At 56.6% G+C, this 22939-nt stretch overlaps 1 protein-coding gene across 1 annotated transcript in view; it reads left to right on the top strand.

Moving 5' to 3' along the window:
• Nucleotides 1–2392: 2392 nt before the first annotated feature.
• NCAN (neurocan) overlaps nucleotides 2393–22939 on the top strand; it is a 74958-nt gene continuing 54411 nt past the window's right edge. The window contains 2 exon segments of the mRNA XM_067560351.1: nucleotides 2393–2520; nucleotides 22762–22841. Of these exon segments, the coding sequence (XP_067416452.1) occupies nucleotides 22769–22841 (73 nt within the window). The 5' untranslated portion in view covers nucleotides 2393–2520; nucleotides 22762–22768.

Below are 22939 nucleotides of genomic sequence, written 5' to 3'. Positions count from 1 at the left end.
CTGGTTTACCTTTTCCAGGCCCCTCTGCTGGGATTCGGCTGCGGTTAGCAGGACTGACTCCTGACAGCACCAATGCCGGCCAAGTGGCTGCACGGCCAAACAGGGCAAAGGCAGGTCCTGTGTCTGGTCACCCCAGGGCAGGGGCTGCTCTGGGGGTTGCAGCGAGACCTTCCAACCTACAACCCAGGCTTGTTCTCAAAACACGGAGTAGTCAAGGGGCAGGGCTGAGAGCCAAATGGGGCGGCAGGACTCCTGGTTTCAGGTCTTTGTAGAGAGAGCAAAGGACTTGGGTCCAGGAGGCAGTGAGATGTAATGTTTAGAGCTGGGACTGGGAGTCAGCACTGCTGGGGGAGGGGAGTGGGGTCTAGGGGTTAGAGCCAAGAACTGGGACTCAGGACTCCTGGGTTCTATTGCTGCCTCTAGGTGTGAGTCTGACCAGAGCAGGAGACTGGGTGGTGCCTGGAGGTCTCTATTTGTAGCTCTGGGAGCGGGGTCTATTGGGGGAGAGCAGGGGGACCTCAGAGTCAGGGTCTGGGAGGCACATAAGGGTAAGTGGTTAGAGGAGGAGGAACAGGAGGCAGGACTCCTGGGTTCTCTTCTCAGTTCTCACTCAGCATGTGATTCTGAGCAAATCAGTTAACTTCTCTGCCCATCTCATCACTGCCTGGGGACCTTGGGAGGAGAGCAGCCCCCTGCAGCTGCACTCACACAGCGGAGGGGGAGACAGAAGGGTTCTGTGTGTAACTAAGATTAGGCCTGTGACAATGACTGACAAAAGGCAGGAAACGGCGCCAAGGCTCCTATGGATGAGCCCTCTGCACCGGAACAGGACACGAGAATGCTCCTGTCGGATCTCCTCAGCCCCTCTTCCTGAAATGAATAGGAAGTTCTGTCCCCGCTATAGCATTCCACAGCCTGGTGCCAAAGAACTACACAGCAAGACCCTCATTCTCCATTCACGTCGATAGGTCTGTAGATCCCTCTCTGGGGGGCTCCGCTACCCGTTGATAGGCCACTATCCCTTTAATCATCTCCAGTGCATGTGACAGGAGCTTCCCCCAAGGAGAAACGTAACCTTTACCCCAAAGCCTCGCTCACCCACCATCTCTTGATACAAGGACGGGGCCCCTATTCTAGTATTTCCTGAGTGGTTGCAGAGTGATTTACAGCCCTTCAGAAGTTACTACCCTCAACGGCCCGCTGAGTATAAGACCCATTTTACAGATTGGAAAACTGGCTTTTATTTGCATTATTTTAACCACGGCGCTTTGCCTCATTTCTTGCCCTTTACCCATTATTGTCACCTTCCTGGAGTTTGTATTATTATTACATTTAAATGCTAGCTGCTTTCCTATGCTTGACTATCACCACGCTGGAGTCTTGGGCAAGTCACTTGATCTGTCCGAGCCTCAGTTTCCCCCTCTGTAAAATGGGGATAATGATTCTTCCTTTGGCCGTCTTGTCTGTTTTGACTGTGAGCAATCTGGAGCAGGGCCTGTCCCGCACTGTGTCTGGGCAGCGCCTGGCACAGCTGGGTCCCTGATCTCGGCGGGGCGAGGGGCTCTCTGCATGCTACTGGAATATAAAGAATGAATAACAGCAATGCACCAAATGGGTGGTACTAAAAACACAAATCAACCCAGCACCCCCTTCTGAATCCTGCTCGAGGGCCCAGCGGGCATCCAACGGGGCAGCTGCTGGGCCCCCCATACCAGAACTGTCTGCACCTGCAGAATGCGAGTCGATTTTGTTTTTTGCTGATCAGGTTGTTTGCAAACTTTAAAGCTCGCTAAATAAATAAGGCAGCTGAGCAGCTCTTGCGGGGGTGGGAGGGGGGGGGGAGTGTCGCTTCATAGCTTTTGCATCCCTCAAAGAGCAAAAACAAAACACCCCCCAAAGAAATGGGGCAGCTCCCAACAGCCCCCCCAGATCGAACCACGCCTCTTCCCTATAATCGGGGAAAGTTTTGCAAAACTTCTGCCGGGGGCTGCCCCGGTTCCGCGTGGGTGGGGGGGGGAGGGGGTGTTGGCGCGGCCAGGAATTTGATGGTAACGGTGAGGGGGGGAGGGAAAGCCAGCGACGCATGCGCAGCACGGACACACGCCCTCCCCTGGAAAGAGCAATTGATGCGCTGGGCTCCAGGGCATCTTCGCCTGCCGGCTGCGGGCAGGTGGCGGGGACCGGCAGCCGGGGCAGGGGGCTCGGCGGCTCGGGGCTGCGGGCGGGGGGACGCGAGCCGCCCGGGGGAGGGGGCCAGCGGCCGGCGCTGCGCTCGGCTGGGTGCCCCCTTTGTTCCCACCCCGCTGCCAGCCGGGGATGAGCCTGCATCGGCTCTGCCCCCCCCCAGCCCTCTGCAGGAGACAGCGACGGGGCTGGGCATGGCGCGCCGGCTCTGCCCGCTCCGGGGGTAGCTCCCCGCCCCCGCCGGCGCCCCGAGATGCGGTCGCTGCCCAGCCTGCGCTGACCGGGGGTGCATTCCTCCACGCGCGACGCGGGTGGCAGGGGCCACCTCTGCACCAGGTATGTGGCTCGCTTCCCCCCCCCCCTCCTTCCCCCGCCCGGACTTCTTTGCTCCCCCGCGGCTTGGCTCAGGGTCCGCTCCTCCCCTGCAGCCGCCTCTGATCCCCGGCCCGGCCCCCCGAAGTCGCAGCGCCGGCCGGGCACCTGGAGCCGCTGCTTAGCGCGAGCCGCCCGCTTCCCCACGCGCTCCTGGGCGCGGCGCGCGGCGCGGACTTCGCCTTGCAGAATAGCGGCGAGAGCAAAAATCTTCCCTGTCCCTGCCCAGACGCTGCAGGAGCGGGGCCGGTCTCCCCCCGCTTTTCAAAGAGCGGATCCAGGGGGTTCGCCTGATGTCTCATTGCAATGGCTCAGCGCCTTCGCACCGGCCAGCTCAGCGGAACAAAGCGGGGCTGGCTCTGGGTTCAAGGAATTTGGGGCTTTGCTGTATTTATTTTTTTAAACGGATTGTGGCGGCTCGAGCTGTCGGGGGTGTTTTATTTTTGCAGCCTGCCATGTTACGAGGAGGTAAGGGAGGCGGACTGGGTGGGAGATCCAACCATCCCGGTGGGACGGAGATTGCAGAGTTCAAGAGAGGTTGGCAAAATGTTAGCTCTGGTGCCTGGGCAGTGGAACGGAGACCCATGGATTCGTTCCAAACGAAGCGGTTTTATGAGAGTGTGAAACACACACAGAGAGAAAGGGGGAGAACCAGAAGGAAAGGTGGCAAATGAGCCCCCCCCCCTTCCTCCCGACACAACCCCCCGGGCACTGACATTATTGGTGAGAGACAAGAGTCTCTGACTGACTGAAAATAAGCCTCAGGTAACTAGATTCAGAGCAGGGAGGGTTGAGCCGAGGCAGGATGAGGTGGTAGAAGGAGAGAGATGGGTGCTAATGAGACAGGTGGAGAAATGCTGAATTATTTATTCTTGTTAGTAGGAAAATGCTGAAACTAAAATTTCAGCTAAATGGAGTTGGGGGGGGGGGTGATGAGGCAGGAGTAGAAGGAATTGATACCAGGGCTGGCAGACTGAGGGAAATATCATTTATATTAAAAAGGATTATATCCTGGTAACTCACACTGTCACCTTGTAAACCAAGGGGGTGGGCAGGGAAATAAATGCAATACCAAAGCAATTCGGGGGGGGATGGAAAATAACGTTGTGAAGATCAATGGCTCTGCCTTGGAGTAATTCTCTTCTCCCCCCCCACCCCCCTCCAGTCTTGTGGAAGTAGCTCAGAGGTAGCTAAGCCAACACAGAGACAGCCTCTGCTTACAAAGGAGCTAGCTGTATCTATAGCCTGATCTCCACTGCCTTTGTTGTGAGATTTCAGGAGGGGATGGATCCCCCCATAATTGCCCTGTTCTGTTCATGGCCTCGGAAGCAGCAGAGAGAGGACGCTGGGCGAGATGGACCGTGGCTCTGACCCAGAATGGCCGTTCTTAGGCTCTTATTCTCCCACAGGTCGGAGCTGGGGCTTACCATTTCTTTAAAAGAAAGAAAGAAATCCAAACTTCCTGAGCCCCAGCATTGCACCTCAACCCCCGCCTTGTTTTATGGGCAGAGAGCAAAGCTGAAGCCCCTTTCAGATTAGTCGAGGATGGGTGTGAGGTGCTGGTTGTGATGTCGTGCATTGCTGGAGCATGTTGTCTACAACCCTGTCCTGGCATGTCAATGTGCAGGGCACAGCGAGATGAGGGTAGTGTATATCCAAGTGCCAAGAGTCAGGGGTGGTTTTCCCATGCAGAATACCTAAACAGACACAGCGGTGGCAGTCCACGCCGGAATCTCAGACTTTTGGCTACGCCTTCCAAGAAGGCACAAAGAAGGGGTAGCTGGCTCTCTAGGGGGATTAATTGAGCTGGATTTAATTGCAGTGTTTGCAAAGAAAGAAAAGAAACCCTACAAATGACTGGACCTTTGCTAACTTTGCTAAGAGTCTTGGTTCGTTTGCTAACACATTTTACCAGTGAAAAATATTTGCAGTCTTGCAACGGGGATGTGTGTCTATTTGAAAGCTACTCTTTGCACCTGCCATTGTGCATGCCAGCTTGAGGGCATTTCTCCTGTCTGTGTGTGTTGGAGGGGGGAGGGGGATTATATACATGTTTGTTTAACAGGAGGAAAAGAATAGGCTGAAAGTGGGTTTTTAACATTATGAATTTCTCTTGTTCCTGGGTAGCTCCTGCAATGTGATACAGAAAGCAAAATCAAATAAAAATAAATAATATTCTGACATAAAGGATGCAGACTGTATGCCCAATAAAAATCACACCTATTAAAGAGCCCATATTGGACAAGATCGCAGCTTTCCAAGGTGCTAATTTATTCTAGCAGAGTGGTGGGGGGAGGGGAAAACACTCCCTTTGCCTGCGAGATTGGATGATAGCAAGTTTTGCAAAATCCTTTTGTGTGGATGGTAGGCAGCGGAGGTAAAAAAGGAAGAGCTGGGATTTGCGTGTGGATTTCTGTCTGTCTGGTTCTTGTTCTTAGCTGGGTGGAAGCAAAACCCAACCCCCTCCTTGGAAGACAGAAGCCTAGATCAAGTTTGTCATTGGAGGCGGGTGCTGGGAAATACGTCTTCTCAAGGGTTTGTATCTTGCCAGTGAGCTAAGAGGTCTCTTTGGTCTCTAACTGCTATCCTCCTGCTGTGCGAGGGAGGCAGCAGCTGGGAAGGGTCCCTTTGGGCAGAGATTTGCACAGACTGGCTCAACTCCTCCTCTGTAAAATCGGTTGAAGCCTCCGATTGCATGGCACCCTCTCAAACCGCTCCCCCCGCTGGCCAGTCTGTGGAGCAGCTCGTGCGTCTTGCCCCACTCCCAGGCATTGAGTGGCACAGCTGCGGAAGGCAGCGCCTCTCACCTGCTGGGAATAAGCTGAGCAGGTCTGGAAGCACGGGGAGGGCCAAGGCTCGTCGGTGAGGACACCCTCTCAAACCACTGTACAAATGTGCCCAGCGACCGTGCTTCTGCCCCTTCCCTTAGGACACAATTCTCCAGCCAGCTCCATCTTGCTGCCATGCTCCCTGCCCCTGAGGGGAGAGTCCCCATCTGGATCCCTCCCACCAGGCAGGAAGTTTTCCAGACAGTCCGACCAAATTTTCCCTACGAGTTCCCCCGCGTTCCTGTCAGACGCCCACCCTGCATTACCCCTCTCCAGCCTCACTGCTCCCACACTTCAAATGCTGCTAGACAGGTCATGTCCCACTGCGACACCTCTGGGCCTAGGGTAGCCACCAGGCGCTTTTCTAACCTTCCTCTCGGGTGAGTCCCTCCGGCCCCTCGACCGCTTGTCTTGCTCTTACTCCACAATCCCTCTTGTTCGTCAGTAGCTCTCTTGAGCCGAGTTACCCATGACCGTAGCAGTTGGAGGGAGTGGGGAAGGAATCAGATCCCCCTCGACCACTGGAGGATTGTTCCTGGCAGGATAATCCCCAGTCCCACTTTAAAGATCCTGTGTGGCAGATGCAGCCTTGCTAACCCCACCTCAGCATCTGGTTGCAGAGTTCAGCTGCAATGGGCTCGTTGCTTGGTCTGAACTGGGGCAGCGTGATCGAAGGCTGATTTACACCATTAATTATTTAGATTACAGAAGCACCTGGAGGCTAATCTGAGCTCAGGGCCCCACTATGGCGGACACTGTGTGTGATCAGACAGTGCCTACCCCAGAGATCTTACACAGGATCATAGAACTGTAGGACTGCAATGGTCCTCACGAGGTCATCTAGTCCAGTCCCCTGCACGTATGGCAGGACTGAGCATTATCTAGACCATCCTTGACAGGCGTTTGTCTAACTGGCTCTTAAAAATCTCCAGTGATGGAGATTCCACAACCTCCCATGGCAATTTGTTCCAGTGCTTAAGTACCCTGACAGTTGGGAAGATTGTCCTGATGTCCAACCTAAACCGCTCTGGCTACAATTTAAGCTCACTGCTTCTTGTTCTATCCTCAGAGGTTAAGAAGAACAATTTTTCTCCTTGTAATAACCTTTTATGTTCTTGAAAACTGTTTTCATGTCCCTCCTCAGTCTTCTCTTCTCCAGACTAAACAAACCCCATTTTTTCAATCTTCCCTCCCAGGTCGTGTTTTCTAGACCTTTAATCATTTTTGTTGCTCTTCTCTGGACTTTCTCCAATTTGGCCACATCTTTCCTGAAAAGTGACAGCCAGAACTGGACACAATCCTCCAGCTGAGGCCGTATCAGCGCGGAGTCGGGCGGAAGAATTACTTCTTGTATCTTGCTTACAACACTCCTGCTGACACAGCCCAGAATGAGGTGTGCTTTTTTTTGCAACATCATGACACCGTTGACTCATATTTAGCTTGTGGTCCACTCTGACCCCCAGATCCCTTTCCGCAGTTCTCCTTCCTAGCCAGTCATTGCCCATTGTGTACGTGTGCAGCTGACTGTTCCTTCCTAAGTGGAGCACTTTGCATTTGTCTTTATTGAATTCCATCCTATCTACTTCAGACTGTTTCTCCAGTTTGTCTAAATAGACCAGACAGACAAAGGGTGGGAAGAGAAATGGAAGCACGTGGAGGGGGGAGGGATTCAACCAGGGTCACACAGCAGAGCTGTTCTCCTCCCGCCCAGTCCAGTGACCGATCCACAAGGCCACACAGCCCTCCAGTAGCCGAGCCGCCGACCCGACACGTTTTCTGCTCTCGGAATCACTATTCAGCTTCCAAACCAAAGGGAAGCGCATAGATTCCAAGGCCAGAAGGGAGCACGGAGATCATCTCGCCTCATCTCCTGCACAGCACAGGTCATAGGACAGCCCTCAAGAGTTCCCATTTGGACAGGAGCGTTCCTTATACAATTCCAGTCTGAAATGCAGTGTGGATTAGTAAGGGAGGGGGTGAAATTTACCAGGGCTGAGAAAAGTCAGCAGGTGCCCCCTAAGCCCTGCACTTTTCCCTGAGCTCAGATTCACGGTGCAGCGCAAGGAGCAAATAAAGGGGAGCCAGTAGGGGGGGCTCCTGAGAGCGTCCTTCCAAGGCTTTGCCCCACGGCTCTGTGATATCGAAGCCAGGTGCATGGTGCTTCCGCCTTAATTCTGAGCTCCAGGGATTTCCTCCCCTTCCATTCAGGCCCTTCATTTTTAATTCCAGCCAGGTTCTGCGTATCAGCCTTATAATACTCTCCAGCCCTGAAATGTGTGTGCCAGACTCCCGCTGGAGGCGTTGGGAGATGCTGGCTTCCCCCAAAGATAAGATGGGCCCGCTGGTGGGCAGTCCCCACAGTAAGGCAAGAAACCTTTCATTTTCAGACCGTGGAAAGTTGAACCGAATTGGTCAGGTCTCAACCCAGCCCCTCTCCAGTCTGGGAGAGGCTCTGTGCTGGACTAGCAGAGGCGGCTGGGGGCAGTTGTATTGCTCCAGGAGGTGGGGTGGGTTCTGGACTGGAACAGCAGCGGGGCTGAAGGTCAGACTGAAGGGCCCAGACAGAGCTCAGTGTGTGGTGGAGTGGGAGGGTCCAGGGCTGGAATAGCAGGAGGTGCTGCTGATCCTGACCGAAATGCATTGCCAGAGCTCTGTGTATGGCTGAAGACTGGTGCTGGGATAAAGCCAGACTGCACAAAACCCATCAGTTCCAGCCAGCGCCGTCCCCCTCATTTAACTCATGCCAGATTCACCCACAGCTTCCCGCGCTTTGCAAAGGAACCTGCCAGTGTCACCTCTTCCCCAGACGGCCTGAAGGCTGAGGTGTCCGCACTGGGAGAACTCCTTCAAGTTCACGAGGGCAGTGAATCCCTTCTGCCCCCATGCATTGGAACTGGGAGGTTCAAAGGGGGAAAAGCCACGATAATGACCAGGGACATCCCAGCATCCAAATAGCTTCATTCCTCACAGGCTGTGTTTCATTTGAAGCTAATCACAGGCCCCATCTTTGCATATTCATGAGATAGATGAATTATTCATGAGGTGACAGCCAGCGACAGATGTGAATATGTTCACCACTGCTGGGAGGAGGCTGGCTTTGTGGGTATTTTTTTAAATCAATATAATCTGGTGTTTATCCCGATTTTAATAGGCAGACGTTGCTCTGTGGGTTGGTCCCGTGTGAGAAAGGGATGAGATTCCCATGCGCTGAAGAGGCGTGTTTAGTAGCCGAGCCGTCTTCTCCGACTAGTGAAAATAATGGAATGTATTTATGCATCGTGTGCCAAACAACTGCCTACAAATGTCTCCTTAATTGCAAAAAGCTGCAGGATGAGTGAAATATTGTCTATTACACAAGGGCTCAGACAGCAGGCATTTCAAGGGTTTGGGTGTGGGGTTTTTTTTTGCTAACGCTTTTATGCTGTGACAAGCTGCCTTGTAATTTCATTTCTTTGCTTAGAGGAGGGGGGAGAATCTGCTTTGTTTTATTTGCACTCACTCCTTTCTTGTCTTGTTTTTGTTTGTTTTGTTTTAATAACTAGCTTGGGTCTTAACAGTAGCTCCGAGGGCGATCGTAGCTATTGTTAATTGACTGCAGGACTCACACATGGATGGGTGTGGCCAAGGGAGAGCGCCCTAATGACCATGCGTGGGCTTCTGTTGTATATCTCAGCTGGCTAATTGACACCCCCCCACAGCCCGCACAGATGTGCTTGCCTCCGTCCTAAGTGGGGACCCAGACACAATCCCATCTGGGACTGGGGAAATGGACTTCACACTATGGTACATTTCATCAGCCAATGTCCCAGACGAGCCTGTCTCTCTGCCATCCGTGCAGTAAGCAATCGGCTTGGCCAGCCTCGGCTGGGCTCGCTAACGTTGCTGGGTTTGTGCCCTATGCAAGAAGAGGCGTGCGCTGGGGGACTGGCTCACTATTGAGCTACAGAGACACAGGCCTCCACGACAAGACTGCCCTGCTGCACAGCAGCTCCTTGCGGCAGGTGGGGCTGGGGGATTGTTCCAGTGCTGACCCGAAGGGCTGTTTGCCCTCCCGCTGAGTCACGTGGCTTTAGCCTTCAACTAAAGATCCAAATGGTGGCAAATAAGCTGGGGAGTTCCCACCTAAAGCAGCAGCAGCAGCATCCTGCCCCCCTGCCAAGAGCAGCCCAAATCAGCTCTTCCTTCGTTACCCTGAAAAATCTCGCTGGGGAAAGCCCCCGCGCTGAGGGCGTAAGACAGCGCTGAGGCTGTGATGGGAGAGGTGCCAGGCCTCAAGCAATTTTTTTACTTTCCTAACCGGTGCAGCAAGCCCAGCGGTGCCTGGCTGTGAACTACCAAGGCTAGAGGTGGCAGGGCTCAGCCCAGGCAAACCCTAGGCACTAGCGTGAGAGCAAAGAGGGATTCCAACCCACCGCCTTCGGGTCACAAGAAACAGCTGCTCCAGCCCCCTGCAGCAGCCACTGCTGGGAGTGGTACTTACCTTGCATGAGAGGCCTCTACCCACTAGAGGGAGAGATGAGTCCATAAGCAAAGGGGACGTTTAATCAGAGGCCTAATGTAAAGTTCAGGCTGAGCTGGTGAGCGTGACTTTGTGCACACGTGAGATGTGAACACGAAGTGCAGCGATCCTTCTGTGGGAGACAGAGGCATTAGGGGGAGGAGGAGGGCAATGAACGGGGAGAGGCAACTTCTCCTGCCCTCCTCTCTGCTTCATCCAGGAATAGCTTTCCCCTTAGAATTTCAGGTCAGGGCGAAGTGAAATTAGCCGGCATCCGAGTCAAACCATCCATGCTGCCCCTTGCTCATTCTCTCCTCAGTGGCGAGGTGCTTTCCGGGAGCCCTTTGTGGTGTGAAGTACAGTGCTAAGCAAATTAGAAAGAACCAACAATGAGAAGGCATGAAAGGGAAGCACGTCTCTTGCAAGTCTGCTCTGTGTAAGCTCTGCCTTGGCGGGGACAATGGCATTCTATTCAGGGAGATCCAGGTCCTTTTGTGAAGAGAAGCCAACCCCTGGCGGAAGCCAAATTCTGTACGCCTCTGTCAGACACCTGGTAAATGATCCGAACAAAGGGGTAAATAGCGAGGTGGCAAAGCTTGCAGATGATACACAATTACTCAAGAGATAACGGGGTTCAAAAAAGAGCTCGATCAGTTCATGGAAGGATAGATCCATCAATGGCTAGTAGCCAGCATGGGGAGGGATGGCTGTTTGCCAGAGGCTGGGGATGGTCAACCGGGTGGATCACTTGATGGTTGCCTGTTCTATTCATTCCCTCTGCAGCACCTGGTGCTGGTCACTGTTGGAAGACAGGACACGGGGCTAGATGGACCTTGGTGACCAAGTGTGGCTGTTCTTATGGGTTCTAAGTAGGCTTGCCATTTGCCATAGCAAGATCTAGAAGTCTTTCTATACCTGCTACCTGCATTCTAGGTTTCATGACCCCCTGCTGTTGCCTAATCTAGAACCCTTTCTTTTCCAGACATCCACATTCTAGGTTTCCCTATCCCACTTCTTGTAGCCAACTCTAGAACCCTTCCTCTCCGAGCTGTCCAGATTCTAGGTTTCCCCACCACTTGCTGTAGCTCAGCCTAGACTCTTATTTTCCCCAGCCATCTGGGTTCTAGGTTGCCTTACTTCAGCCAGCTATAGCCAATCCTAGAGCCCTTTAGCTCCCAGCCTAAAGCCTTGCACGACCCATCTTTTCTCCCATCTCCCTTTAATCCTTTCCAGCCCTGGTGTTGGCTTATGAACGTGTCTTTCCCTGCTACACCGAGGTCAGATGGATCGGGATCAATCTCTAGCAGCGTTCCCGTATTGGGAAAGGGCCATTCCACTGAAGAGGGGGCTGGTTGGGGGGAAGGATGAATTTGATTGCGGGTTAGTGGATCAAGGAAGGATGGGGGGAGGAGGGGGAGAGATCTGAATAATTAATGAGCTGTCAGCACTCGGCGGGAACATGAAGCCGGCTCATTGGCTGGAGGGTCGATAGGGATGTATCGATATTCTCACTGCTGCTCAGCGGGGAGGGGCGGGGCGGGGCGGGGGTGGAGAGCTGGTCCATGCGCTCTCTCAATTAAAGGCGTGTTTTAGAAAGTGAACGTATAGCTGGTGAGAAGTGCTGCGTTTACAGTCTTGAAATGCTCTGTTTATCCATGGGGCAGGGCCAGCCACTCCCACCCCTGGGCCTCAGCCCTGCCCTGGAGGGACCCCCTCTGATTGTGAGGATGGTGGGGGGGGGTTACATCCCTTGTGATCCGCTCAGCACTTGAACCCTCTGACCCTGCCAGGTTGCAGGGAGAGGAAGACAGTCCTGAATGGATGCCTGAGGGCTGGACCAAGAGCCACTAACTCATTCCACCCAGTGGCTATGAGCTCTCATGAGCTGGATGGGATGGGGGTGGGGGCTGTTCCTCAAGCCAGGGAGAGGAGGGGGAGACCCCTTCCCTCTAATTTCCAGGAATGGCTCTGAGCTGCATCCCAGCCAGCGACCTGGGGCTCCGTATCTTATCCCCAGCGCCCGGAGCCACCTTCACCCGTATCCTCCCTCCATCCTTCCCCAGCTTTGCCACAAGAATGGACAGACAGACAGCCACCGTGCTCTCCCCCGGAGCCAACCGCTGACTCCACTTCACCTCCATGGATTTCCCCCAAGGAATCAGACCAGGCAGACGCTTGGCAAAGGCATGGAGGAGGTGGGGGGGGGGGGGTGTGGAGAGAAGCTGGGATGGACAGGAACTGCAGTGACCTTTTCTTCTGACCTTGGAACGGACTTTGCCGGGTTGCAGCTGCCTGAGCACTTTGGGGGCTCCCCTAGCAGGTCCCAGCTGGGCTGATTTCGTTACAGGCCAGTGAACACAGGCCAGGGCGTCGTCGGGTTTGTTCTTTGCCTTCCTTGGCTTTGAATTTAAGCCCTCCGCAGCCTGCTCCAGCCTGGGAAATGCCTGGACAGAGGAGATCAGGGCTATGGCCTGAGATTCTCGCTGGACCCAAGGGGAGGGTAGCCTGGGCCATTTTAGCTCCCTGCTGAGCTGTGCCTCTGGCTCTGGTCAGTTTCCTGGCCCGGGCGTATTCATTGGCCCCAAAGCCGGTTAGCAGGGACATTCTGGGGGGTGGCCCAGCGAAGCTGCATCGTTTAGTAAAACTAATGCAAACTCCTGGGAAATCCAAAGTCACGGGGACAAGGACATGCCCTGGCTGGGGGGGGGACAGATCCTTGGCAGTGGCTTCAGCAGAGCTGAGCCCATTTACACTGCGCATTTAGCCTTAAGTATACAGCTCCAGGAACAGATCCATTTGAGGGGGGCGGGGGCAGAGCCTTCCCCTGGCTTCTAACCCAGCATATTAATTGCCCCCCTACTGGCCCCAGCCCCGCAAAATAACACTCCCCACCACCACCACCAGCTCCTGACTCCAGTTCAGAGCCAGATCGCAGCCTGCAGGCGGTTTCCCCATCCCCTCCCCTGGGGCCGCTGGATCTTCCCTGCTGCTTAAGAGAAACCTGCAGAAATGCTGATGTCAGGGGGACGGTGCCACAGCCGAGCGGGCGCATTCGTTAACTCTGAACAGCGAAGCATTTTGCTGCGGCCCCCTGACCCCAATCACTGCCAGGGTCCAGCCTCTGGCTGGAGGGAGGATCTTCCTTATGCCTGGCTATGCCTGTGAAACCTGTCAGACGTGGGGTGGGGGATTCGCCTGGCTGCTGCATCTCCAAGCACCGTGGGATCGCTCCTCCCTGCCGCCCGATGGACACACGAAGTCCATCAGACTGCATTGGAGAAGGACCCGCACTGGGCAGCCCGGAACTTGGGGCAGGAGCCTGGGGGAATGGAGTTTCGCCCTGGGACACAAGGAGAAAACCGGGCCATGCCCAGGGGCAGCCGGCTCTTGTTCCTGGCATGTGAGTGTGATCAGAGTGGGGGGGACCTGGTTCGCAGAGAAGGGGAGCTGCAACCGGATCCCACTGTAAAATGTCAGCTCAGCTGCAAAGGGAGCAGATTTGTGCATGTGAATGAATTCATCCACCTCTGCCGTCGTGTCCGCACACGTGACGGGGGTGACACGCCCTGCACAGTGGTGTCCCTGCCTGCAGACGTGGGAAGGGGCTGAGCCCTCCGGCCACATGACTGGCAAGGAGCCAGGAGCTACTCTCTCCGGGGGAGGCCGATGGCCAGGAGTGTTCCTGCTGCCCAGCTGCCCCCAAGTTGCATGCTACTTAGTGCCACATCTCTGCGGGTGGCTCCGGACACTGAATGTGCCTTCCTGCCCCCCAGATGAGAGGGAGACAGGCAGCAAAGTGCTCCGAACCCAGGCCGGGTTCCCTGCCTACTTATCCATCCAGTCATCCCCAGGCACTTCATCCCTCTGTCCATCCATCCATCCAACTATCTCCAACTCCATCCCTCAATCCTGCCACATCTATCCGTCAACTTGTCTCCCTGGCCTGGGTATCCCCCTCCGTCTGTGCCCATCACCGTGGTATCTACGTTCCTAGGGCAGTTTTCTGAGATGTGGAACTGTCTGTGGGTGGAGGGATGGAGCTTGTACCCTAGAGGGGCCTGAGATGGGGCACATCCCCTTTGGGGGGGGCAGTGAAACACCCCCTTTGCTTAGTGGGTTGAACCCTAAATTGATCTCTGAGCCCAGCATAAGATTCCCCAGCCCCCAGCAGCAGTATTGGAGATGGGGGAGGGGACTGACAGGCCTTTAATCATCCCTGTGCCCGGTGTCCCCGGTGGAACACCCCTCGTGAGCTGGGCTCTTTCCCCAAAGATTAGCACTAAGATTTTAAGCCAATCAAAAGCTGAGGCTGGGGGACCCAGGCAGGGCATTCTCAGCATGGGCTCATTAGGGGGATTATTGATATTCCAGTCGCACCCAAAGGTCCCAGTCAGCATTGTGGCCCTGCTGTGCTTAGTGCTGTACATACACACACACAGACATGGTGTTAGGAGAGCTGCAGTCTGGGAATCATCGTTCACACACTCTCCTCCACCCAGCCCATAGGTTTCCACACTGATCCCCCCTCCGCCCGCCCCCAGCATCTGGCCTCTCTCCCTACAGTGTCCGGTCTCTGGCTAGGACGGCCCCAGCCCAGGTTTTGCAGCCACTCTCCACATTGCTGCAGCCAGAGCCGGCTCCAGCTCCCAGGTGAGTCTCGGTGACTTATTAGCAGTTTATTTCCCGTCTCCTGCTTTTCATTACTTCGGAACGTGTCAGAAATGAAGCAATTTTCCCTCCATCAGGGCCAAGCCGGCTTTGTGTCTGTGGCTGTATTCATCCGAGAAGCCAGCGCCTTGCTCGCTCGTAATGACGCTGCGCACCTGAGCTGCCCTGAAGGGAACTGGGCAATACCCAGACCCCGCGTTTGGATGGCAGGGGTGTCGTGCAGCCAGCCCGGCCCGCACGCCCGTGAGAGCGCTGATTTGTCTTCGCTGGCTGGGGGCTCCTGGCCCTGGGCCTGGGCCACTCTCGGGGAGATGTTTGCCTGGCTGCGTTGTGTCAGTGCATTGGGTGTGTGGGAGGGGGGCATGGCTGGGATGTACGTTGAGCTGTGCATTGCATCACGGTGTGTGCTGGGGGGTCAGGGCTGGGAGAGGTGTTTGCTGTGTCTGTGGGGGTGGGGGGGTTGGTACACAAACAGGGGGTGCTGGGGGAGGGGCAGGCTCTCCGTGAGCTCTCTGGGCCCGATTCTCCACACACCTGCACTGCCTTGACACCAAGGTGGCTGCGTGGAGTTATTTACCCCAGGGTGAGGGTGGAAAGGGAGAGGGGCTGTTGGCTGCCCGGGCTTTGGTTGGGAGAGGGGATCAGACCCACGTCCCGGGACAGCCAACCCACTGGGGGCCCTCTGCAGGAATATGCCCCCCCACACTAATAATTAACAGGGGACCCCAAGCAACAGCTTACACCTGGCTCCGGCTCTGTCCCGGCTGGATGGCAGCGAGGCCCCGGGAGCGCCCTGGCTGTGATCCCTGCATCAGTGGCTTCAGCACCATGGACAAGGGCGCTACCCGTCTACCATGGCCACGCTCCCAGCTCGGGGCACGATCCCTGCGGGAAACGCAACGAGTAACCCAGAGCTCCTGGCCCTGCCCTCGCCCGACCTGCCCATTCATTCACAGGGCCTGGGAGACGCCCCCACACTCCCCCGATTGCTCTGCTATGAGCCTCAGATACTCAGTCCCCCGGCATCGCCTCCCAGTGGCAGGGCCATGGGGGGCACCCGCCAGTGCGTCTCCGCCAGCCCCACAGCCGGGGGGCTGTGCTCAGTGTGGAGCAATCCCAGCCAGGGCTGTCAGTCCTTGGAGGAGCTGCCGTCCCCTCGCCGCTGCACAATCTGATTCCACAGAAACATGGCCATCCTACGGTGACCCCTCGGTCGCCAGGCCCCACTGTCCACCTCCCCACCCAGCTGATCAGGGGCTGACACAGTCTCACAACGTGTGACGCCACAGAGACTGCTAGGGACTTGGCTATTCCGACCGGTTTGACATGGAATGCCCAGATACCACGGTGATGGGCGGCAGGACGCAACCTACATTTGGGCTGGACGGTGAAGCTCCATTGATGTCACCCTTCCCCAGGCCCTATAGATGCAGGCCTTTGGCACTGAGCTGGGAGCGGGAACTGGTTCCTCCTACCCTGCCAGAGCTGGGAGCCAGGCAGTGAGATGTAATGTGTTGGCCTAAATTGGCATTCAGAGCTGTCCATCTCCCCCTGCCCTCCCCCGGGAGCCAGAGGCCTTGGCCCTGACCCTGGCGCTGACGTCCATGGAAAGAACTTCACTGATGGCAAAGGGAGTTGGTGCCAAACTCCGTGGAAGTGGCTTCCGGCGGTGGAAGCCTCACCTCCCTGGTGCCTTGAGTTGAACAACTCCCCCCATGACTCCTCTGAGCATCAGTGAAAACTCAGCCTGAAGCACTAACATTAATCTGCTCCCAGACGCGTGCTAGGTGGGTGATTACAGCAGAATCCCGCCTGGGCACCCAGAACTTGGCCCAAGTTCATTTCAAATTTGGCCCCAACACTTGACCTTCAGTTCAGATGGCAGCTGCCCCACTGTGCAGAAGGACAATGTTCACCAGCTGGCAGTGGGAGCAGCCGCGTTTCTGCCGCATCTCAACACAAGGAGGTGGTTGTCTCCACCCGGCCGGTAACACCATGGGCAAACTGTCCCCTCCCCTGTCCCCAGCCGGAGTTTGGAGCGAAGCCGGGATGCAGGCTGTGTTAATCTGACCTGGGGCTCAGCCCGGCTCCCCTTCAATCCACTTTACAACCTGCTCGGATGCCAAGTTAACAATCCGAAGAGCAACTTTCATGTTTAACATTTAAATAAAATACTAACTGTTTACCCAGCTGTGCTGGCCTGGCTTTTGCTCAGATGGGATCCACTCTCCAAAACAACGTTGCTGGGTACACAGAGAAGGGCTTATTGGAGTATTTACACATTTGCACATTAAAGCTGCTCTTCAGATTCTTAAACCAGGACTCCCGTCAGATGGGCGCTTCCTTCAGCCCCTGCTCTGCCCCGCTTCCAGACAAGCCTTGTGCTCAGGAGAATTAGTCTAAGCCAGAAGGAAGGGCATTGTCACCTGGCCTCTACTGACGGGTGCTGGCTTTGCAAATCAACCCTTTCACCCGTGCCGTGTTCACCGCAGGGGCTCTGGACATGGGCTGGGGTGCATGGACTCAGCTCCCTCGGCTCCATGGCACTCCAGTGATTCACTCCAGCTGGATCTGGCTCCGTGGACTTTTCATAACTACACTTTTCCTCCTGCGGCGGCTTCTCCAGACAGTCCCGACTTTGGTTTCCGGCTCCATCCCGGCAGCCCAAGCCCACATAGTTATTGTAAAGCGCTCAGACCGTGCAAGGCGTTTCAGTCCGAGGGGGCGGGGGGGGGGGGAAGGGGAGGGGAGGGGAGGGGAGAGACAGGGAAGGAGGGTGAGGCCCAGGGGCTCCCTGGGGGACGCCTCATTCCCCAGAGCAGGCTGCCGTCAGACATTGGTTGTTTGTGATGGAAAAGCTTTTTCTCTCCTGAGGCCTTGGAGAAAGTCAAAATTAGCATTTCAATGGGCAGGATCTGGAAATGTGCAACACACGGAGCTTGCTAATGTCAAGTTATTTGGTCTTTGAATGGGAAGGAAGGGAGAAGTTTCGCGTGGTTTTGTGTCTGGACTGGGAAGCTGAAATACAGCCTAGAGGACTCTGCTTCCCGCTGATGGGCAGGGCTGGACTGAAGCGTGAGGCCCTCTCGCCTGATGCATGGAAGTGGGGTTTGGCACATGCTCCTTTAAGAGTCTCCTTGTGGAATTTGAGGGTGGGGTAAAAGTCTGTGTTTGCACTGATCTTAAAGGGACGGGTTTCCACAGCGCCGTCTGCCCCCGGGGTAATGCCAGAAGCAAGCCTCGCACCAAACCCCGGTCTGCCCATGTCTGAGCCTCTCTGCTTAGACAGGGGCCCATATCCTATTATCCACCCTGGGGCCAGGTCGGAGCCAGCACCTCCTAGAGGGGAAAGCCCTGTGTCCCGTTCCCTGCTGCCCTGGGGCTGGCTCAGAGCCGTGTCTCCTAGAGGGAAAAAGCCCATATCCCATTCCCAATCCCGTAGGATATCCAGCCATTCCAGCTCCACACCGCTGCCCATCAGAGACGTGCAGCATCCCAGCAGCTGCTCTCTGGGCTTGGCTATTTCAGGCTTGCCACAGTCCCAGAGCCCTGCTGTTATCTGGCCACTTCGCCGGCCGGCCGTGCAGAGGGAAGTGGCTGGTGTCTCCCGCTGGCTGGGCTGTGGCCCCATCGCTCCGTGAGAGTGTGACCGGCAGCTCCTGCCTGGGGAGAGGTCCGACCTCCTTGCTAGGAATCCATTGACTGAACCCAGACGTGCCTCCCGCCTGCTGAGACATTATTAGGGCCGGTGGGGTGCCAGAAAATCCCAGCTGGGTGGGAGTTGTTGACCCCGCGCTGCCAGCAGCAGCTACCACATGGCTTGGAGAACATGAGAGCGCGGCGGGGCCTGGTGGGAATTCACCCGCCACCAGGAATCCTGCAGGATCAGTGTCCTGCAGAGTCTGGCCTCATGGTATCACAACATCCCTTGGGCCAGGCACCTGGGGCGGTGACCCTGCCCTGCCTTCTGTGGCCACAGAGGCTGCCAGGCTGGATGAGACCAACCAGGTTCTACTGCACCAGGGAACCTGAGCTCTGCGGAGCCTCCTGCCTGCTCCGGCCTTGCACCCGGGAGAGTGGGGCATAGAGCAGCCAGGGCTGTGATTGCGCCAATAGGCTGAGGCCTGGAGACAAGGATTCCCCCCACCCTGGAGGGGCACCAGCAGAGCTGCGTGCACAAGGAGCCCAGGGCTGGGATAGCAGAGGGCTGCAGAGCAGGACCAATGTGCGCTGGGGGGGCTCATTAAAGGAGAGTAACTCCTGGGTGTGAAACAGCAACCAGCCCTCCACAGTCAGGTCTGGGGCGTCCCCCCTGCAGCCTGAATCCTGCGACCTGCCATGCACCCGGATCTCCGCTGGAAGCTGGGGGAGCAGGGATCCCGCCCCCCAAAACCATGAAGCAGCCAAGTGCACCTGCCATACCCACGGAGCTGCAACTGTGCCCCGGGTGCCAGGCACGAGAGGTTCCCTCTTCCCCACCTCATGTCAGAGGCGTGAGATGGGCCCCGGCTGGGGTCACGCGCCGAGCCCAGCGTGACGCTTCTTGCCCCAAAGCAGCATCGGACGGGGGAGAATGTCAGCTCAGCTTCGATTGCAATGAGAGGTGCTGACATGGAACCAGCCCGGTCTTTCTGGGGGTGTTGCTGTGCAAAGACAGCGAGCAGCCCGTCCCTGCAGGCGGAAGGGGTGGCTCTGCCCGTTGGGCTCAGTGCACCACGCCGTGCCCGTCTGGCAAAGGGAGAAGCTGCTGGTGCGAAGTTGGCAGGCGCCGGGGGGTGGTTCCCAGCTCCGATCTGGCTCCCCTCCTGCGCTGCTGGTGCCCAGTTGGGTACTGCCGGCAGGAGCCTCCTTTCCCATATAGACAGACCCCGGCGGCAGTATTTCAAGGGGGGCCCAGGCTGGGTCGACTGCACAGGCCCTGCTGGCCTGGGGCTGTTGTCATCGATTCACGGATTACAAGGCCCATGATGATCATCTGGTCTGAGCTCCTGCAGAGTCTCCCCCAGAGTTTCCTTGGCTGAGCGAGCGTGTGTCTGTAAGAAAGATCCCGCTTTGATGTGCAGCCCCCAAGCGATGGAGAACCTGCCGCAGCCCAGGGGCCTGTGTCCGCATGATTAATTCTCTGTCCTCGCTTCTTCTTTCTAGTCTGAATTTGTCCAGTTTCAGCTTCCAGACACTGGAGCTTGTGCTGCCTTTGTCAGGGGGAGAGAAAAGCCCCTGTGAGAAACCCCTCCTCTGTGGAGACACAGGCAGAGCCTGATCAAGTCACCTCTTCACCTGCCCTTGGATAAGCTAAACTGCGACGTTTCTCCCCACACTGGTTTTCTTTGGAGACCTTCAGCTGCTTTATGGGAATTTCTGCCTCCTCCCAGGTTTCCCCATTTCAGGGGCAGACAGAAACCCACGCAAACCCAGGACTGGAACAGGGGGTAGAGAGAGAAGCTGTGGGTCAGGATTGAGAGGCAGAGTTGGCAGCTCCCCCCCCCCCCCCACTTTGGGGAGATTTGCTGTGTCGGTGGGGCACATGCCCACCCCAAGCTCTGCTGCATGGAATTGCTGCGAAGGCCAGCCATGCGGCCGTGCTGGGGGTTCATTCCCCAGTGTCCCGGCAGGGAGCGCTTTGCTTGGCCCAAGGGGCTGTGCAGGGGATGGGACGTGTGGCCACAAGGTGAGATCGCGGGGGCTCGGGAACAGCCTGGCTTAGCTCATTTCAGCCCGGTCAAGGACATCCAGGCTGGGTGGTGCCTGGCTGGGGCGAGATGGCGTCTTAGAGACTCCAAGTGCAATAACCTTTCCACAGGGCTGCTGATTGGGGGGCTATTAATATGGGGGGGTGTCATTTTTTGCATTTTTTGAGTTCTGTGTAGATGTCCATGGGGGAACTTCGGGGGGTTCTCTTTGCATTCCCACATAGCGTCGTATCAAACAGCCCGTCGCTGCAGTGCTGGGGAACCTCTCGCGTGCACCAGCAGGGTCTGCCCAGAGCCATGAATACCCAGCACAGCAGCGTGCTGTGAAACCACCCCCCGCCCCTGCAGTGCGCATTCCCACGCTGGGTAGATAAGCCCCTCGATACAAGCCGGGGGGCAGGCCCAGCGCCTGCATGAACAAACTCAACGGGAGAGCAACGCAAATGGACTAGCCCTTGCTTGTGTTTTCGGGGTCGACGTTGGCTGATGAATCGGGGGGGTTGATGAGTTAAAATCTGCAGGGTGGCTCTGCAGAAGGGCCGGTTGCTCACATGGGCGGCTGGCTCCTTGACCCCTGGGCCCAGCATCCAGAGGCTACAGAAGGAGCTGGGGATGGAGGTCACGGAGTGAGGATCTCCATCCTTCTGCTTGGGGAAAAGCCCCAACAGAGGGGTGGGGGAAATCACAGATGGGGTCTGATCGCAGGGACCCCCGGTGTAAATCCAGAGCCACAATTGATTTCAGTGGATTTCCACGCTGCAGCTCAGAGCCAGTGTCCCATCTCCGCCTGCACCTCCTGCGGCAGAGCCAGGGGCAAGAATCCCCCAAAGGGGCAGGTACAAGCCCAGGGCTTGGTGTCTCTCTGCCCAGAGATCTGGGTCCTGGAATGGCTGAGACTCCCCGCTGGGGCCCCTGCTCCCCACTGGCCATTGTGTGTGGCAGCACGGGGTGGGAGAAGAGGGGGACACCGCAGGCTGATTAAAATTGCAACGTTTTGTATTCTGAACAAAGACCAGCAAGGTGCATTGAGGCCAAAAGGGGCTGTAAAAGCAGCCGGCAGTTGAGTCCCTGCATGCTGTGATGAGAGAATGATTTGTCTGAACTTCCTCTCCTAGATTGGAGAGCAAATGATTTAGAAAATAATAATTGGCGCTGCAGTAAAACAGATTAATGGGAGATTTTAAGCAAGTCGCTTTGCCGTCTTTGTGCAGCACACGCCGCCCCGGCAGGAGGCCTCTGCTGAATGGTAATGCTGGGGAACGGGAGATCTGGAGCGCACCGGCTGGATGCTGGGCGCAGCTCTGCGGCTGCCCCTCAGTCCTGCCCCACAGGCCTCCTACCGTCCCGTAAACAAGCCACGGGACTGTGTGTGGTTGGGGGCAGGTCCTACGCGACTACAATCCACTCGCTCCAGCAAGGCACTCGGTGAGGGAATCAGCCAGAGCCTGGCAGGGCGGGACACCAGGATCTGACCCTGTGATCCAGGCAGGTCCGTAATGCAGGAATATCAGGCATCACAAAGCCCCAGTGAGATGAAGGAAAGTGGGGGGCCTGCCCCTTCAGCACATCACCCATTAGCCAGGCGAGGGGACCCCCAGGAAGAGGGACAAAGGGTCCATCGCTGTGCCGGCCGATGCACTGAGCCATGAGACAGCCCTGCCGCAGAGTCTCGCAGGCAGTGGGTTCATTAGACCCTTTGTACAGCTGGGAAGCAGAGGCCCTGAGAGAGGCAGGGACTGGCCCAAGGTGACTTGGGGAGTCTGTGGCAGAGCTGGGATTTGAACCCAGAGCTCCTTAGCCCACCCTTGTTACAGACACCTACATTTAGGGCCGTGCAGTGGGGCTGCAGGTCTCAGGCCAGCAGGGAGAACAGTAAATGTCCAAAGCACCAGGAGTTTTAACCCCTTTGTGTTTCCAGAGCAGCACCAATGGGGGAAGGGGGAGGTTGCGGAGGAAGCTTGGGGGGCCAACAAAGCCTTGAAATCGCCCCGAGCAGCAGGAAGAGAAGGAGGCCAATGTTGGGTCCCTGGGGCACAGCCCCTGCTATCCCAGCCCAGGCCCTTCCTGAGCAGAGACAGACAGTGTGACATGCTGGGGACACACCCCCCTTGGCAGCACAAACCAGCTCATCGGGCTGGTGACCTCCGCCTGGGTTCGAATGCGGGGCCGGGGAGGCAAGAGGATGACCTGGTCCCATGCCCCTCACGGGAGCAGCTGCACCGGGACGCCTTCTCCTTGATCTCTCCTCCTCTCTGACCCTACGCGTGGGCAGCCCCATCCAGCCGCCTCTCCAAGCACCCGGCTCCGGCAGCGTCTTCCCACCGAGAGTGAAATTAAATTCTCTCCTTTTAAAGCCGTCTCCCTAAGTGGAGTGGAGATTGCACTGCGGGCATTACTCACGGGGGAAGGCTGGGTGTCACCGGGGCCTCGGTGCCACCAGTGATTTATGAGCTGGCGCAGACACTTAACAAACAGGGATCAGGGGGAGAATTTGTCTTCCAAAAACTCTCTCTCCTTGCAGGGTAAGGATGGTAAATGTGATGGGCGATGCCGGCTGCTGGCTCCTGCTCGGGCTGTCCCTCCTCCCCGTCGCCATGCTGGGTAAGTGACGCCAGGCCGGGCGAGCGCGGGCCATGGGGATCACCGCAGCTTCTGCTGCGTCCCAGCTGGGGAGGGGGTTTTGTTCCCCCAAGGGGGCG

The sequence above is a fragment of the Emydura macquarii genome, unplaced genomic scaffold (assembly GCF_026122565.2).
Source record: "Emydura macquarii macquarii isolate MOO-44397 ecotype Brisbane River unplaced genomic scaffold, CSIRO-AGI_Emac_v2 contig_306, whole genome shotgun sequence".
NCBI lineage: Eukaryota > Metazoa > Chordata > Testudines > Chelidae > Emydura > Emydura macquarii.
The sequence above is the reverse complement of the archived record's forward strand: the minus strand, read 5'-3'. Positions and strand labels throughout refer to the sequence as shown.